This window comes from Rhinopithecus roxellana, chromosome 15 (assembly GCF_007565055.1).
Source record: "Rhinopithecus roxellana isolate Shanxi Qingling chromosome 15, ASM756505v1, whole genome shotgun sequence".
In the NCBI taxonomy this organism is placed as follows: Eukaryota; Metazoa; Chordata; class Mammalia; order Primates; family Cercopithecidae; genus Rhinopithecus; species Rhinopithecus roxellana.
In genome coordinates, this window is record NC_044563.1 from 95,213,495 (window position 1) to 95,231,363 (window position 17,869).

The following is a 17,869-nucleotide window of genomic DNA, read 5'->3' on the forward strand; positions in this document are numbered from 1 at the left end:
TGATTTCCGAGGTCCTTTCCAGCTCTGACAAATGGTGATATTTAGGGCCTTGAAGATTTCAGTGGAGCCTTTGATCTCATATCTTTCCAGATTTATACTGTAAAAGATGCTTACAACTTTTCTTTGTCAGAGATCTGATTCACTGAGACATATCTGAGGTATAATTACTGTATATATGTGTATAGACATTAACATGAAATTATTCTCAGACTTAAATTGTCTAATATTAGCAGCTGATTGCAAAAGACATTGGAGTTGAATTGTTTAATGTAATCCTAATTTTCTTCAAGTGCAAACACTAATCAGGAACATTAGGTAATTATCATTTAGGTACAGGACCCCAATATATGAAATCTGCATTTTCATGTGAGCATTAGTATCACATGTGTAGCTGCTTATGGTAACAGTGGGAAGAATTCTAAGAAGTGTGATCATTACAGGGATTTGTAGAGACAAATCTTGGTTATTAATTTTACATTTTGTTGAATTTCTAATAAGAGGCATCTATCAAAACTTAGAGCATAATTTTTATATTTAATGTAGTTTGATTAAATACACACTTTATCTTAGACTGCTATATCTGGATTAGCACGTTGTGCATGTGTGAGGAATTTCATAAATTTGAATAAAGAAGACAAAAGGGAGAGCCACTTACCTTGAGCCTCAAACCTCCTAATTTTAATCATTTTACAAACAGGGAAACCAAAGTGTAGGGAGCTTAACTGCACAAGATCACAAAATTATAACTACTTCCAATTGTATTTAGCTTCCACTTGGCAGCTACCTTTAGAAATCCTTTATATATATTGACAACCTTAAAAAATGGGCACAACCCCCTTAAAAGATAGAAATTGTTATTTACACCATTTTAATTTATTTATTTGTTTGAGATGGGGGTCTTGCTATGTTGTCCAGGCTATTCTTGGACTCCTGGACTTGAGCAATCCTCCTGCCTCAATCTTCAAGTAGCTGGGACTCATAGGCACTTGCCACTGCAGCTGGCTTATTTTTACACCACTTTATAGATGAGGAAACTGAGGCAAAGAAAGGCTAAGGTGCTCCAAGTGTTGCTCTTAAGTGTCTTTTCCATAACACCAGTATTTAATTAAAAATAAATTTCATTTTAATGTTTTAAACTGGCAACTGAAACCGCATGAGTGGCTGCTCAGAGCACCCAGGTCTGGAGGTCTTACTTTCTTGCCTGAGGCCCTTGAAGGTTGCTCTTTTCAGTCTCTAGATCCATTCTTTCTAGGAGAAAACTTGAGCTACTGGTATTAATTAGCAGGAAGGAATCCTTTATAATCAATGAATCACATGCTTCAAGGCAAATGGCTGATGATGAAGTGGTTTCAAGTTACATGAAAACCTTTCCCTCAGAAATTAGCTAAACTTTTCTAGAAATAATCTTTGTATCTTTTTTGTTAATGAATCTTTCATTTGCTTTCCTTCCTGAACCTCTCTTCTTGGTCTTATGTTCAGTCATTCCTGGACCCTCTCACCGCTAGCCTCAGGTTCTTCAGCCTTGATGAGTATAGCATTCCTCACCTAGTTACCCACCCTTTGACAGGATTCCCAGTGTTGCTATTTCATCTTGGCCTTTCCCCCCGAGTAGCAAGCTATTGGAGAGAGCAAATGTCCAAGAAAAATATCCCTCAAGCAGTAAACTACTGTGGAGCACTTCTCTTGACTTAACCCTTGAACCCATCACTTAGCTGGAGTTCACCATTGGCTAATAGCCATTCAAAATGAGCAAATTCTTTGGTCACAGCTATAGCCACTCATTGGTTTTCAATCTGATGGTTTGTTAATTTAACTGATGGTTTCTTTTCTCTTTAAGAACCAGTAGATTCACAAAATGGTATTTGCTGAACTCATCAATGTTGGGAGCTGATTTTCCGAGGGACTAGGGCAAGGCTCATTATGGCCTGTGTCCCAAGGGCTTGAAATTATCCCATATCTCTAAAATGGAGCTTAGAACTCTCCCTGACTGATACCTTTCCCAAAGCTAGAACCTCATTGCCCTCACAATGGGACAGTGGCTAGGGGCAGGAGTAGATTTCATGGTTGCTATTAGGAGCATGGGCCCACTGGTGTTCCATTAAGATGAGAAGAGGGTAGAGGTGGTGAGTAACTAGCTAACTTTTCTCTCCCTTCTTAGGCACTGGTGAGAAAAATTGATGCCTCAGACAATATCTACACCACAGAGTCCACCACAGGGAACCTGTTCAGCCTGACCCAGGAGGGGGCTCCCTTGTGCCGCATCATAGCCAAGGTGAGCTTCATGGTTAGGGGTCAAAATGGCAGGCCTGGGGAAGTATGAGGAACTCACTTTTTCAGTGGGAATAGCTGGCTCAGGAGGTCTGTCTTGGCCCCTGCATTAGCTGCCGAGTGACCTTGGAAGAGTCACTTATCCTATCTGGGCCTTGGTGTCTGCATTTTTAATAGGTGGCTAGCCCCTCTAATTTCATTTCTCACTTGAGACAGAAATCTGGTGCCCCCAGAGCCGCTATCTTCTTTCTTTATGTGGTATATGTTATAAATATTAACCATCCTTCTCTGTCCCCACACATCCTTCCCTTCCTGGCAGCTGTAGTGTCCCTGAGGTCCATGGGATGTGGTGATGTAGTGAATAAAGAGATCATCTGGCATGTGGCATTTTGGGTGATCAGTTGACCTTATATGGCTCCCTGACATCATGGTTGTAAGACATGGGATGTCTCAAACCCAGTTCAAAGAAAAGTTTATTTTTCCATATAGACTTGTGTATGGTTTAAGCTCTATCCACATCTCTTAATGCTGCTGCTATAACAACCTATGCCCCATAATAGTTAGCAGTAGCATTATCAGGAGAAAGAGGAGGAACAGGTCTACAACCATGACCTTTGCCACAAATTCAGAAGCTTGTTTTCTGGGTGCCCTTAGTCTCTTTTTGTGTCCCCTTAGAATCTTGTGATTCTGCCTATGATCCTTGGAAAAGCAGGAGGAGAATCTGGGTCCTCTATTGTTTTGTCACCAAAGATACTGGCCAGTGTTCAGCAGGCATCAATACAAGATGGGGTCTGAAATACACTCAGTCTCTGCCTAAGCTTCCCTACTCCTCCCAAAAAAGGAGGCTGTACAATTCTCTGAATAAAATAAGATGCAAAGATGTGCTCACAGAATACAAGAAGGGAGAAGAATGCAGGCTAAACTGCAAAGCAGACTTGATTTAACTAATGCTTCTCAAGTCTGTTGGCATATTTCTCCTTTTAAACCTTCCTGTCAGTTTCTCCCTCTCCTAGGCTGAAGAGCCCAGAGACAGCCTCCCTCTCTCCTCTGGCTCTCTCTGTTGGTTGGGTCCTACATTCTGGCCATGGACTGGGGTGGTTGTGGCTGTCCCAGCTGCTTGTCTGAGGAGAAAACAGAGAAGGCACAAGGGCATAAGTCATGGCCTTCACACCTTTTGTCTTTGTGATTTGAATGTCCTTCTCTCTTTTTGCCACTTGGAAAACTCTTACTCAGCATTCCACACTCAATTCTGTATTCTTCTTTATTGCTTTCCAGACACCCTCCCACCTGTGGTGTCTAAAAAGAGTAGCAGGCACTGTCTCAGCACTTACCATATTCTATTTTGTTATGTGTTTTAAGCTATGTGCTTTTCAAGGACAGAAACATCTGAATCATCTCTGTGTCTTTAGTGCCTAGTGCAATCCCCACACAAAGTGGGTACTCAAAGAGCTTGTTGAATGAGAAAGTTACAAATTCACAGATCCAAAATCTTTGAGAGTTGGGAGGGAACTGAAGTTCATTCGACCTTCAACTTCAGTAGGGGTTTCTGAAGGGCTGTTGAGTATCCAGTGGGTCATCCTGTGTCCAGAAACAGGTTCACTGGGCGTGGAGTATTTTAAATAGCCCCCCTTATTTCCCTTCTCTCATGTCCCCAGTTCTTTTTTTTTTTTTTTTTTTTTTTAGAACAACAAGGTTTTTTATTTATTTTTATTTTTTTATTTTTTATTATACTTTAAGTTCTAGGGTACATGTGCATAACGTGCAGGTTTGTTACATATGTATACTTGTGCCATGTTGGTGTGCTGTACCCATCAACTCGTCAACACCCATCAATTCATCATTTATATCATGTATAACTCCCCAATGCAATCCCTCCCCCCTCCCCCCTCCCCATGATAGGCCCCGGTGTGTGATGTTCCCCTTCCCGAGTCCAAGTGATCTCATTGTTCAGTTCCCACCTATGAGTGAGAACATGCGGTGTTTGGTTTTCTGTTCTTGTGATAGTTTGCTAAAAATGATGGTTTCCAGCTGCATCCATGTCCCTACAAAGGACGCAAACTCATCCTTTTTTATGGCTGTCATGTCCCCAGTTCTAATGCAAGTTCTCAGGGTACTACACTCTGAGACGTACAAAGCTAGTATGGTACTCTCTAATAACATTTATACTCAGACTAGATTCATATGTATTGGAAGAGAATTCACATATGTTTGACTCTGTTATATTTCTGACACTACACCGACAGGGTCTCATGTAATTGTCATGATTCTGTGAGGAGGGTGGTATTAACATTTTATACAAATGAAGACACTGAAGAACAGAGAGATTAAATAACTTGCTGAAGAGCATATAACTATCAAGTTGAACTGCAGGTATTCAAATTGTGAGCTTTGATTCCAAAGGATTCATTGCACTTAAATCATATGCCTGGGAGTAGGTCTAGGATTTGTGAGGCCAGAATCTTATAGAATTACTGGGGCCTTACTTAAGTAAAAGATTATAAAATTCCGAATTCCAAATTATTTAGAAAAGTGGGTTATTTAGAACGAGGAAATAATTCAAGAATATTTCTGGAAGGTAATTTTTTATTTTTTAACCACTTTTTTTTATTATTATACTTTAAGTTCTAGGGTACATGTGCACAACGTGCAGGTTTGTTACATATGTATGCATGTGCCGTGTTAGTTTGCTGCACCCATTAACTTGTCTTTACATTAGGCATATCGCCTAATGCTATCCCTCCCCCCTCCCCCTCCCCCCACCCCATGATAGGCCCCAGTGTGTGATGTTCCCTGCACTGTGTCCAGGTACTCTCATTTTTCAATTCCCATCTATGAGTGAGAACGTGCAGTGTTTGGTTTTCTGTCCTTGCAATAGTTTGCTCAGAATATTGGTTTCCAGCTTCATCCATGTCGCTACAAAGGACATGAACGCATTCTTTTTTATGGCTGCATAGTATTCCATGGTGTATATATGTGCCACATTTTCTTAATCCAGTCTATCCTTGATGGACATTTGGGTTGGTTCCAAGTCTTTTTTATTGTGAATAGTGCCGCAATAAACATACATGTGCATGTGTCTTTATAGTAGCATGATTTATAATCCTTTGGGTATATACCCAGTAATGGGATCACTGGGTCAAATGGTATTTCTAGTTATAGATCCTTGATGAATCGCCACACTGTCTTCTGGAAGGCAATTCCATACCAGGTTGGTTTGCAGGAATTCACCTACATGAGAAAGTGATGCCAACCACATTAACATATCCCACCAAACTAAAACAAAGCATGCCTCTCACACTCACCTTCATAGCTGGATCTGAAAAATGCCTGCAGCCACTCCAATACTACATTAGAGGAAGACTAAATCAAAAAGGATGGTGGCTTTCATTAATTACAATGGGAGTTGTAATTCATTAGCTTCATGGTTAACTTGCCCCTGAACTCAGCTTCAAGACACTTAGAGCAAATATAGGCAACTGGTAGCCCTAGGACCTCAGAAAGGTCTTTTGTTTCTGATTTCCATTCTTTTTCACTTGAAATATGACATCACCATTGGAGACAGAACCAGCGATCTAATTGGTAGCAAAGTTATGTCCTTCAATAGACTTAAGATGATAGTCACAGGAAGATGCCCCAGCAACAGTGGTTCCCAGTGCCTACTCTGTATTGCAGTCCCTCAGAGAGTTTGTGGAAAACCCAGATACTTGTGCCATACCCAAGATTCCCTGTGGTCCTTGGGTAAGACCTGAGAATCTTCATTTTAACAAGCTCTACAAGTAGTTCTAGAGACTCAAAATCACTGATCTAAGCCCATAAAGCAATCTTAATAGTAGAGCAGCGTAAATCCTCATCAATTCTTGTGAGTGCAGAAGTGAATTATATGTAATAGCAATAGCTAACATTTGAGTGTTGCTGTGTTTTGTCTTTAATGCATTGCATACTTCCTTTCTTTTAAATCACAAAACCATCCTATGAAGAAGGTACCATGTTGTTACCATCAATAGTTGAGGAAATGGTTTAAGGAGCTTATTCAGGATCATGCAGCTGACAAGGGGTCAAGACAGAATTGAACCCCAGTCTCAACCTCTTTAATTTTAATTCAGAGTTCATGGTCCTAAACACCACAGTGGTGACTTCTGGTTCAATCCTTGACCCTTCAGGTTCTTGAGCCAAAGTGTGACTCAGGAGTTCTCAATCCTGGATACACAATTGAACTACTAGAGAGCTTTAAAATTTTTCGGATTCTGATTTAATTGGTCTGTAGTAGGTCCTGGGATGAATATTTTAGCTTTCCAAGGGATTCTACTGTGCTGTGCAGGTTGAGGACCTCTACTCTCTTTTGGGAGTCATTTAAATGTATTTAACCTGAAGAACTTGTAGTGGTGTTGGGGCAAAGGGGATGGAGGAGATAGTATTGGATCTGTTTTCTCCAAGGATTCTGTGATTCAAACATTTAGCTTGGTCCAGAGGGTTGACTGTAGATTTTTGTCTTGGTGCTGTTGGGGAACAGCAAACAGCTCCAACCTCTTAGCTGAAACTGACTTAACGTTAGTTTAATGATTAACTCCAAACAGTAAGTAGCTGAATTTCTTTTGGAACAATTACCATTTTTCCCATTCAAAATGAGTTGCAAACACGTGCTGGGTTTGGGTTCTCTGTGTGGATCTGAGGTGGTCTGGGTGGGATAAGGACTTCTTCTGAATGGCGCATGGGGTCTGAAGATATTTTATGTTTTGTAAAGAATGGGCTTTAGAAATTTCCTGGGAAGGAAACTTTGCTTGACAGTAGCTCTGAAGCTCTGGGTGTTCTGTTTCAGGACCTGAGCACTCAAGGTCTGTTTCCATGTGCCGCTTGATATAGACAGCTCCTACCATCTGCCAGAATTTGAGCTTCATGTTCAGGAAAGCAGAGAGGAGACATGTATTTGGTTGTAAGCCAAGATGATGTTTGGCCTCCTGCAGATTTAGTCTCCTGTCAGGACCAGGCCTTAACTCCAGTTAAACATTAATCCCAAACATTTCCAGTGGTAGAAACAGGGGAAAAGGCCTGGGTTGGGACGAGAGGGCAGCTCTCATCCCAGCTCTACTGCTAGCTCACCGAAGGAAGTTGGCCAGACCACTGGGGATTAACTCCTCCTTGGTACCTTTGTGGCCTGAGAATGCTGGACTGTATATTTAAGACACCTTCCAAATCTACCATGCTGCCTGGCTTTCCCAGTGTTTTCACGGGAAAAGTAAGGATGCAATTTTACTTTTATCCTATTCCTTTTTAAAACAGAAGGCTAAGGTGAACTATTTGCCACGTTTAGTCATCACTTCCTACATTTCTGTCTACAGGCTTCTCAGCTGTTCCATCACCTCCTCAGCTACTCAGGGATCTCCCATGCCCCTAGCACTCCTCTGGCCTCTCAAGAGCCATGACCAGGAGTTGTTTAAAGATTTGGAATGATCATTTGATTATTTACATGGGCCACACCCTCCAGAGCCTGCCGAGAGAATACTTGAGTCTTACTGAATATTAACAACAACGATAATAATTACTATTTGTTGGTGGCTTCCTATGTGTCTAGGCCCTGTGCAGGGACTTTCACACAGTTGTTGTATCTTATCTACATGACCCCTCTGAGAAGTGTATCAGTGACCCTGTTTTACAGGTTAGAACTCCAGGACTCACAGTGGTTGAATACCTTGAGCAGTTGACATTTGAAACCAAATTTGTCCAGCTCTAGAGTCAGTGCTATTTCCATTTCAGCAGCTCAGTTAGTTAAAATCTAGAGTCTTTCCCTTTCCAGGCAAAACCCTGCTACAACAAATCTGTCTCCCTCCTAATCAGTATTTCCTCTTTTTCTGCTCCTGGTCCACTGCACAGTAATCAGCTTGCTTGCTCTGGGTATGAGGCTGGTGGAGGTCAAAACTGGGAGGCATTGGCAGGAGCTGGGGACAAATGGGAGAAAATGAGCTTTCTGAAGCCAAAAGTGATCAACTCTGATGATGATGGTTGTGATGACAACTGTAGTAGCAGTAGTAATAAGAAATTTAGTTTTATAGCACTCACTTTGTGCCAGATAATGTTTTAAGGGCTTTATACAAATAACATATTTTAACCTCCCAATGATCCTCTGTGGTAGGCAGGATCTACCCTCATTTTCCAGGTGAGGGAGCTAAGACAGTGAAAAGGTCCAAAGCTAGTAAGTGACTGAACTGGAATTTGAACCTGGCTGTTTGGCAGCAAAGACTACGCATCTGGTTACTGTTCTGAACTGCTTCTCAGCAGCCCCTCCTCTTCCTCTTCTTCTCACTTCTTCCTTCCCACTCTCTTCCTTTCTCCCACCAACCTTCCATGCCCATTGTTTACTCAAGCATGATGCTATGCTTTCTATTCACCATCTCATCTGATTCTCCAACAGTCTTTTGATTTGTCATAATTATAATTCCCATTTTGAAGATGAAGAAACAGAGTTTCAGAAAGAATATAAATAATTTATTCAAGGTCACACATATGAAAGCAGAGCTGGGATTTTAACCAGGTCTACAGATTCCAGAATCTTAATCTCAACCTTCTGATATTTCAGGTCTAAAGGATGAAGTAGACAGAGTGTTGAAGCAGAGAAAAAGATTCAGGGAGGACTTCCATCTTTCCATCTCATCTTTTCATCCATTTTTCTGGGCTGGAAAAGGGAGTCCTTCCTGAATCTTCTCTCTGGGAGAAGATGGGAAACTAATTCCTCCCATAGAATTACTGTGTTTGGGTTTCCAGTTCTGACAGGGATGCAGGAGCTGGAAGTCCCTGGCATGCCCTGCACAGCATCCTCACCCTGGATGCTCAGTAGATGTACCCAGTGTTGTGACAGTGTGGGGCAGTGACCTAGTGGCCTTCCTCATCCACCTCTTTGCTGCCTGCTGTTTTGTTTGTTTGGGTCCTTCATCTATCTTAGCTGCCTCTGGGAGAAAACATGGGTAACCTGTCTGAGGCTTGTCCTCTCAGCTTCTTGGGTTCCTCTGAAGGCTAAAGAATAAGCCCAGACCTCTCTGTGATGATGGTGGCAAACTCCATCCCTTCCCCTGTGCAGGGCACAGAAAACTCCTCTGGGCTTCATCAAAATTATCCCCCCCACCACTAGCTCCTCTGTTATTCCTTCCACCACCAGCCCACACACCCCACAAGTGATCTCTTCCCACTTTATGACAGCTCATCCCAAATCTCTCTGAATAATTCATACTGTTATGTGGCTGGGCTCTGAGCCCAGAGCTTTCTATAAAATTAAACAAGCTTTAGCCAACAATGTGATTCTGCTAGCTCAGGCCATTCCCAGCTTCACTCCAGGATGAGTGCTGTACTTGGTTCTTGAATGGGGGCTCCAGAGTGGTCCTCAAGACCAATCCATCTTATTTCCTCTGTGGCCTCCTTCCTTCTCTCTCCTCCCACATATCCTAGCCCTCAGGGCCTCCTTCATGAGGATGTGAGACATTCGTCTAACCAGGAAGCCTCACATAGCCTGACCCTTATACACTCTCCAGAACCAGGTACTAGGCCTTTCCACATGCACTAACTCAATTGCACCCCCAACAGCTCAGACATATAACTATCATAGCCCATTTTTAGCCAAACTTAACCAGCAGGAAAGCCAGGATTTGGACCAGAATCTCCTTCTTTCGGATCCAGGAATTTCCCCCTCCCTCTCCTGGTAGCTAAAAGTGCTAAGAAGGCCATTTTTTCACAGGCTTGAGAAAGAGGTAATGAGAATCCAGTGCAAATGCATGCAGAGGCTTAAATATAGTTGTGCTGGACTCGGTGCCTCCTGAGCCAAAGGAGGGCTGCCACATTCATCCTGGCTCAGGCATGCGCATTCTTTGGCACTGTTTCTTCATTGTCTGCTTCAGATGTAAATGTCTATCAATCAGTCATCTCTCTCTCTCTCATCTGTCTACATATATGGAGAAATAATAGTTATACAATATGTATGTTTAAATATAAGCACACACATATATAAATATATATATCCATATATATGAATGTATATTTACATCTGGAGGAAGGCTAGAAATGACCAGCAGCGCTGGCTGAGGTGAGCTCAGGAGTTCCATTTCTTTTCTTCTCATTCTAAAGAGTAACTTGGTTTTGCTTCAGTGACTCTCTGAGGTCTGGATGTAGAATCCTCTTGCAGATGTCCCAGGAACTATGGGAAAGTAGGAAGGCAGGAGTAAAGGTTGTGAAACAAGGAATCAGAGGGGTAAGTGTCTGTCTCATGCCAGACATTTTTACTGAAGTAATTATGTGCACTTAAAATCAGAGTTGGTTCTGTCTTGACCCTTCTACAACTCCCTATACTCCAAGCATGTTAGGGCTTCTGCTCTGTGTTCTTTTAACCCTGCACCCCCAACCACATGTCATTGCCCCTCTATCCAGCTTTATACCAACTTTTAAAATCATCTGCCTTCTCTATGAGACCATGAGTTTATTAAGGATGGGACTGAAGCAGTCTTGCTCAGTGTCCAGTGTAATGTCTGGCCTATAATAAACCGTTAACATTTGTGAATGCGTGAATGAATGTACTAGGCCTAAGTTATGCCCTTTCACACCAAAAGAAATGAGGGGAATTCAACCACCCCAAAGATAAGTAGGAATATATAAATTGTGATCACTCTTAGTTGATTATAAAATGTCAGAAATTATGAACTCCTCCAGAGTTGGGTATCTTCATCTTGACCCCTGAAGTGACCAGCAACAAAACTCTTAGAATGAAAAGGGCCCACGAGCCTATCATTGTGGGATGGAGAGGGAGGGAAGATCTGGGATTGAGCTAATTTGGTGAACCTGTGCTGGGCTGCTGCTTCCAATTGTCCATTCATTGTTTTATCAGCCATTCACTGCTGCATCCTCAGCATACATGGAACTGAGCCTAGCACATAGTAGGTGGTTTTGTTGTCAGAATTCTCAAAAACCTGACAGAGGATGGTCTTTTGCTGAACTTCCCTTCTTCCTGTAACATTTTGCTTAGTTTTGGGAACTGGTACAAGGAGGTTAGTTAGACCCAGGAGTGATGAGGTTCAAGGCTAGTGCCCCAAGGGACCCAGTTCAGATCAGTTGCTCACACATTCTTTACTGCTGCCAACCCTAGGCACCCTGCCAGCCTTCAGGGAGGGAAAGAGGGAGAGATCTGGGCAAAGCTAGATGTGGGATATCCAATTCCTGCCATTCTAAATGCCCCAGTTAGTGTTGCCACTGGTTTGCTTGGCACCTTGATTAGTCACTCTAGTGATCTCTTGGCTCACTTTGCTCCCAGAGCTAAGGTTGGCTCCAGTGATTATTATGAGTAAGTCTGACTAGTTAGCAGGGCACCTGGACAATGAGCTCCACACTCCCAGATTCTTGCCTGATGGTAAGCACTTTACTGGAAAGAAGTTTCCATAAACAGCTCTCACAAAGCGAAAAGGACATATTCACCACACTCAAGAGCTGGGATGATTGTTTTTAAAAGGGTTGTACACACACACACACACACACATACACAAACAGGAGTAAAGGAGTGAAAATGATGTTGTGAATATAGGCTGAATTATTTTACCCATCTGGACTTCAGCTTTTTCGATCAAAAAATGGGAGGAAATGGTAGTGCTAATATAAATGAAACCTTTTTTTTGCCTGCCTCCCACAGCAGTTGGAAGGATCCGAGGAATAGCCTGGTGACTGTTAGGAGAGGGAGAGCTAGTCAGTTCCTCCCACCTGCCTCAGATTGGTTTCTAGGACCTGCTTCCTGTGACTCCAGGCCTGCTCTACGGGGGGTTGCTCCAAGGGAGTTGCCAGATGTTTGGGAACCCTGTTGAAGGGTTCTGATTGCCAGCCCTAGCAAATATGCCTGCCTTGGCCCCTGGCTCCCGAGCCCCAGAAGCATTTATGGTATCCCATCTCCAGCTTGGACTATAAAGGGTAACATTATTTCTGGAACCAGCATTTCTGGGTAGCATACATGTGAACATGTGAGCGTAAGTGTGTTAAGTGTGTGCGGGGCGGTGATTGCTGGAGGCAGGGAGGACCCGAAAGCATATCTGGCGAATCAGGGATGTCACTTATTCTTGAGTTAGCCCCAGACAAGGTCAACAGTAATAAGATGATGTGATATTTCTTTCTCTTGGCAGGAGGGTGGGGTTGTAGCACTCTTCAAGGTTTGCCGGCAGGACACTTTCCGGTGCTTGTACCCCCAGGCGCTCCGCACACTGGCCTCCATCTGCTGCGTGGAAGAGGGTGTCCACCAGCTGGAGAAGGTAAGGACAGCTGGCTGGGTGGTACCTGAGCTCCTCAAGCCAGGTAGCGGTGAGGGCTAGGCCTCATGGTAGCCATCTGTTCCTTTTCATGGAGCAAATGCCCTGAGTAGTCCTTTTCCCAGGCACCATTTAGATAGGGCTGCTGGGACCTGGACTCTGGGAGTTGGCGAAGAGGTGAAGGAGATGGGGACTGAGGAGCCTGAGCAGGAAAGGCAGGGCTCAAAGGGGCACTCAGCACTTCCTAGGTGGGGTGACAACTGGGGAGACTGCTGTGGGTGGAACATGGTAGAAGGCAGGCAAGTCAGGGGTGCTGCTGGGGTTCAGGGTGGTTGATTCTTCACCCACAGCAGGCCTCCTGAAGATGGAAGAGGATCCAGATCCTGGGCAAGAGAAGGGCAGCACTGGGTGCCTGGGAGAGCAAATGGGACTCCTCTCCACTAAAGACCAGTGGGCTTGGGTGAGGGAGGTGGAAGCCCCAGTCCAAGTGCTCCCTGGGCCAAGATGGCATGGGAGTAGGGTAGGGTTAGAGAAGGAAGGTGGTGATCAGATAGGCCCTAATGCCTCTGCTCAAGCCTGATCTATGGTGACATAACTAATTCCAGCCACCCCGACCCCTTCCCTGGTTGTGGGGCTGAGGCTGCTCCTCTATTCAGACATGTGTGAGTCTGAGCTTGTGGATAGGCTCTTGGAGACTCCAGCCAGGAGGGCTGGGAGGCAGGGGCTGAAATCTGGGGTTTCCCAACCAAGTTTCCAGGAAAGATGCTGAAAATTCTTATAGAAAAGTGGAAAGGCCTGGTGTGTCCTGGTACTATGGTGGTACCTGCAGGATTTGGGGTAGGATCTGAGTCTGTTCCTGTGAGCTGGTCTAAATGGGGACAGGGGCCAGCAAACTGCTGTCTGTCCTCTGCCTCCATGTCCCACAGTCTAGTCCTGGCAGCCCAAATAACTCCACCCTACCCTCAGTTTCTTCACTTTGGTCTGGACTCCTAGACAAATGGTCATCTTACTTTTTACCCTGCCTCCTTCCAAATCTACTCAGATTATCGGGACAGGGTCATAGAATCATGAGCTTAGAGATGCTCTTAGCTAAGGATGGAATGTGGATAGGGAACCTGCTCATTTTACAGATGACAAGGCTACAGGTCAGAATAGGGAAGTAATTTGCCTGAGGTGACAGAGCAAGATAGTAGAGGAGCTAGTGCCAGCTTTTTAGACAGAGTGCCCTCTTCCCACTGGGTTGGAAGTTTTCACATCTAGTTGCTATAAGCACTAGATTTGAAGGTGAGAAATCCATGCTTACTCCTTCGTTGTGCTACTCATTGGGTAGCGAGGCTCTGAGGAGAGAAGTGACTAACTCAAGGTCATATAGCTATTAAATGAGAGAACCAAAAGCCAAATCCAAGTCTCATAAGACTGAAACCAATTACAGTTATCTCTATTCCAGTGGCCTGTCTGATTGTGTGAGCACAGACATGCTATGTGTGTGCTCTCTTATATGGCAAAATAGAGGAATGGGGAGGGTGGTGAGAGAGAGAGGGAGAGACAGACAGGTGGACTTGACAAAGGAAATGCATTGAGCATGCTCAACTTCATGTTCTGAATAATTCCCTCCCTTCTCCTATAAAACTTGTTCTTTCTTGGATAGTGTACAAACAACCAAATGGGGTTTGTTTCTCACCTTTCCTGTCTGGTTGGCAGGGAAAATGGGAGGAGAAGATAAAAGGAGCTTGGGATCACCAGCTCTCCAAAAGCAGCAGATTGTATGACTTTAGTGAGCTTGCAGTGCAGAAGGAAGTTTTCAATTCAGGGAAGAAAAACAGCAGGGTTTTCGTTTGTTTGTTTAGAGCTGAAAACATGTGCAGCTGGGACAGCTGGAGGCATTTTTCCTTTCACCTATCTGATGCTGCTCAAATGCCAGAGTGCTTTAATGTGTCTTTCCCAGTACAGATGGCCCAGGTCCTAGCCTGGGATTCAGACCCTGCCCAGTTGAGCAAAAGGAGAAAGAGATGCTCATAGTCTGGGGGGTTACTACGTGCCAGGTGCTGAGCTAGTCCACTACATATGTCCTTTCATTAATGCACCAGAACCTTGTGAGGTGAGCACTATTAGTATCTCCATCTTAAAGATAAGGAAATGGAATCCCAGATAGTTTAAGTGACTTGCCTAAATAACATAGTAAGTATTGGAGCCAGAATTTGGACCCACATCTGCCATAGTCCAACACCCAGTGTGTGTCACGACCTCGCTAGTTTAATGGTTACTCTGAGAGCACTGAAAAGGTCCCTGCAGCTTAATCCCAGACCGCCTTGCTGTTCCTGGCCAATGTGCTAACCCCTCACACCCCCAACTGGCATAGGGGATAGTAGCTTACCTGGACATTTCTCCCCTCCAGGACAGATTACTTATAATACACAGACACTCATGAAATATTTCCTCTTTGCCAGGCACTGAAGAGGAATAAGACTTGCCCTGGCAAGGGCCCCTGAGTGATCAGAAATAACAACTACATTGTATAGCAGTTGTAGAGCTTGCAGAGTGACCCCACATGGATTCTAATTTCATTTGATGCTTACTTCAGGTTTGAAAGTGTCCCCATAGTATGGATGAGAAAACTGACATCCAGAGAGGTGAAATGACTTCTTGTGTGAAATCATACATTATGTAATTCATTCATTCTGCAAATATTTCCAATCTGCTATTTGCCAGGCACTGTTTTAGGCGCTGGGAGTATAACAGTGAACAAAACAGACAAAACTCTTTGTCTTCATGGAGCTTACATTCTAGTCTAGAAGATAGCAAGTTATGGTCCATGGGCTAAATTCAGCCTACTATCTGCCTTGTATGGCCCATCAGCTAAGAATGATTTTTTTTTTTCATTTTTAAATGGTTGGAAAAAAACAGAAGAAGAATAAAATTTTGTGTCCCTTGAAAACTTATGTGAAATTCAAAGTTCAGCTCATAGTTTTATTAGAACACAACTACACTCTTTTGTTTGGGTGTTCTCTATGTGCTTTCATACCAAAACAGCAGAACTGAATAGTTGCAACAGAGACCATATAGTCTGGAAAGCCAAAAATATTTACTTTCTGGCCATCTGTAGAAAATCCTTGCCGAGCCCAGTTCTAGCAGGTAAGGAGGATGTCATGACCATGATGAGAGGAACAATAACTAACATATATCAAATACTTGCTTTGGGCAAGCACTTTGCTAAGCCCCTCCTTTCATCAAGTCATTTATTCCCTACCATCCTGTTATATCCCCACTGCTTACAGAAGAAAGGGAGACTCAGAGACACGAAGCAACTTGCTCAACTGCACACAGCTAAAAAATGGCCCAGGCAGTAATATAATTCCAGCTCTGCTGGGCGAGAGCTAGCCTGGGCTATTAACCATTGTGCAGACCCAGGACTCAAAATCTGATATTGTGAGGCCACTGTCCATGCTCTTTTCCTCCATATCATATTGCTTCCAAAGTTGTGAGACGTTCTAGAGACATCTGTGAGGGCCTCAATCTCCCCGACTCTCCACCTATGTGCCCTCTCTGGGTCCTGTCCACGCTTGCCACCCTCCGTGACCTGGGCTGCTCAGCCCTGCCCACAGAGGCTCTGGTGAGGTTGGCCATTGTCAGTGTTGAGGATGGAAGATGGTGAAGACCAGGCACAGGCTGGATTGTAGAAACCACAGAGTGACAGGTGAGTGAAGGTGGAGTGGGGAAGTGTGGTTCCCTGGGGCTCTTGCCAGCCACCCACTCGCTGGGCATAGTTCATGGCCTAATTAGATCACATCAAAGTTCCAGCCTTCCCTTCCTGATTTACTGGCCTGGCCTTCTCACTGAGGTTTGCTTAATTAATTGGCAGTGGGAAATGTGCTGGATTTGGTGAAATTCGTCTCTGTTGTGTGGCTTCCCCCTCCTTTCCTTCAACCTTGAAGAGGTTCATTAAATCCTGCACAGTCTCCAGCGGAGTTGTGGGTCTAGACAGGTCACTGCATCCATTCCAGTTACTGCTGTGTCATGCCTGAGCCTTGCCCGGTTTGGGGGACTTGTGTGGTCATAGATTCAGTCATGGTCTCATTCACTTACTCACAGGAAGTCACTTCATCTCTGCTGCTTCATTCCTTCTGTTTGCCAGTCAGTCATTCACTTACTTTTAAACTCACTCAAATTCCAGTGCTTTAGGATGGTGCGGCAGGAGCATTGCATGAAGCCAGACTCGCCTGGGCAACATAGCTAGATACTGTTAAAAAAATAAATAAAATAAAATAAAATAATAAGTAAACTTACTCATTTGTTCTCTTACAAAGTCCACCATTAATTCACTCTACGAATTCCTTCTTTTATCATTGAAGCAGCCTATTACAGTGGAGAGACCGGGAACTAGAGTCAGGCAATCCTGGGTTTGAGCAGATTTTTCTCACTGTGAGCTTGGATATGTTATCCTGGGAGATTTTCTTAGCATAGTTTCTTGATCAGTAAAATGAACCTATAAAATCTTCCTCATGTATAGTAATATGATGCTTGGCACAGAGTAGGCAGTGAATAAATTGTGGCTACTGTGATTGTGGCAGGTACAATGCTAATCACTGTGACTCTGAAAATGAATGGAAGGTTAGGGTCTGGTGGGGAAGGGAGGGCTGGCATGTGGGAGAGGGGCCGGCCTGGTCAAAGTTGCAGTGAAGTGCACACATGGAGAAGCTGGGTGGGGTGGGGGGATGAGTCCTCACAGCCTTTCCCTTTAACAGATAAGGAAACTGAGACTAGGAGACTGTGTTTCCTCAGTCGTGAATGTAGAGCTTGGATGCAAACCCAAGTCTGGCTGATTCTAAACTCCTGCTCTTTCCTCTGCTACCTGGGGAGAGCTGGTCCTTCTGAGGCAAGGACTGCAGAGGGATGACTCCCTGGGAGCTGACTTCTCTGTGTTGGCCTGGGCAGGGGCCCGACATGGACACCCACCAAGCAGGGATGGAGGCAAGATGCCAACACACAGCAAAGGCCTCTCCACAAGTGTCTGACAGGCCTTTTGAGGCCCCATTCTTTCTTTTCAGAGCTGTCACATGGAGGTCTGGCTCATCCGGGCTGCAGCCTCCCCACATCCTAAGCTTCAGGACATCTGTCCTTCCTTCCCTGTGTCCTCATCTGACATCACTCCTCATTCCCATCCCCTGTGCTGGGCTCTGGAGAAAAGACAGGCTCCCTGCCTCCCAGGATAGCTGATGGTGAGAGGCCCAGCAGGACAGACAGTGGTAAGGGCTGTCCTGTGGCCATCAGAGGCTATAGGCAGGAGGCCCCACCTCTGGTGGGGTTGCCGGTGCAGGCAGCACCAAAGAGGCAATGAAGCTGGT

At 44.3% G+C, this 17,869-nt stretch overlaps 1 protein-coding gene across 2 annotated transcripts in view; it reads left to right on the forward strand.

The window, feature by feature from the left end:
* Positions 1-17,869, forward strand: part of INSC (INSC spindle orientation adaptor protein) — a 135,760-nt gene that overhangs the window by 80,419 nt on the left and 37,472 nt on the right. For both annotated transcript variants that reach the window (XM_010357099.2, XM_010357101.2), the window contains exons 6-7: positions 2,159-2,272; positions 12,405-12,530. In XM_010357099.2, coding sequence (XP_010355401.1) covers positions 2,159-2,272; positions 12,405-12,530 — 240 coding nt within the window. The remainder of the gene's footprint in view (positions 1-2,158; positions 2,273-12,404; positions 12,531-17,869) is intronic.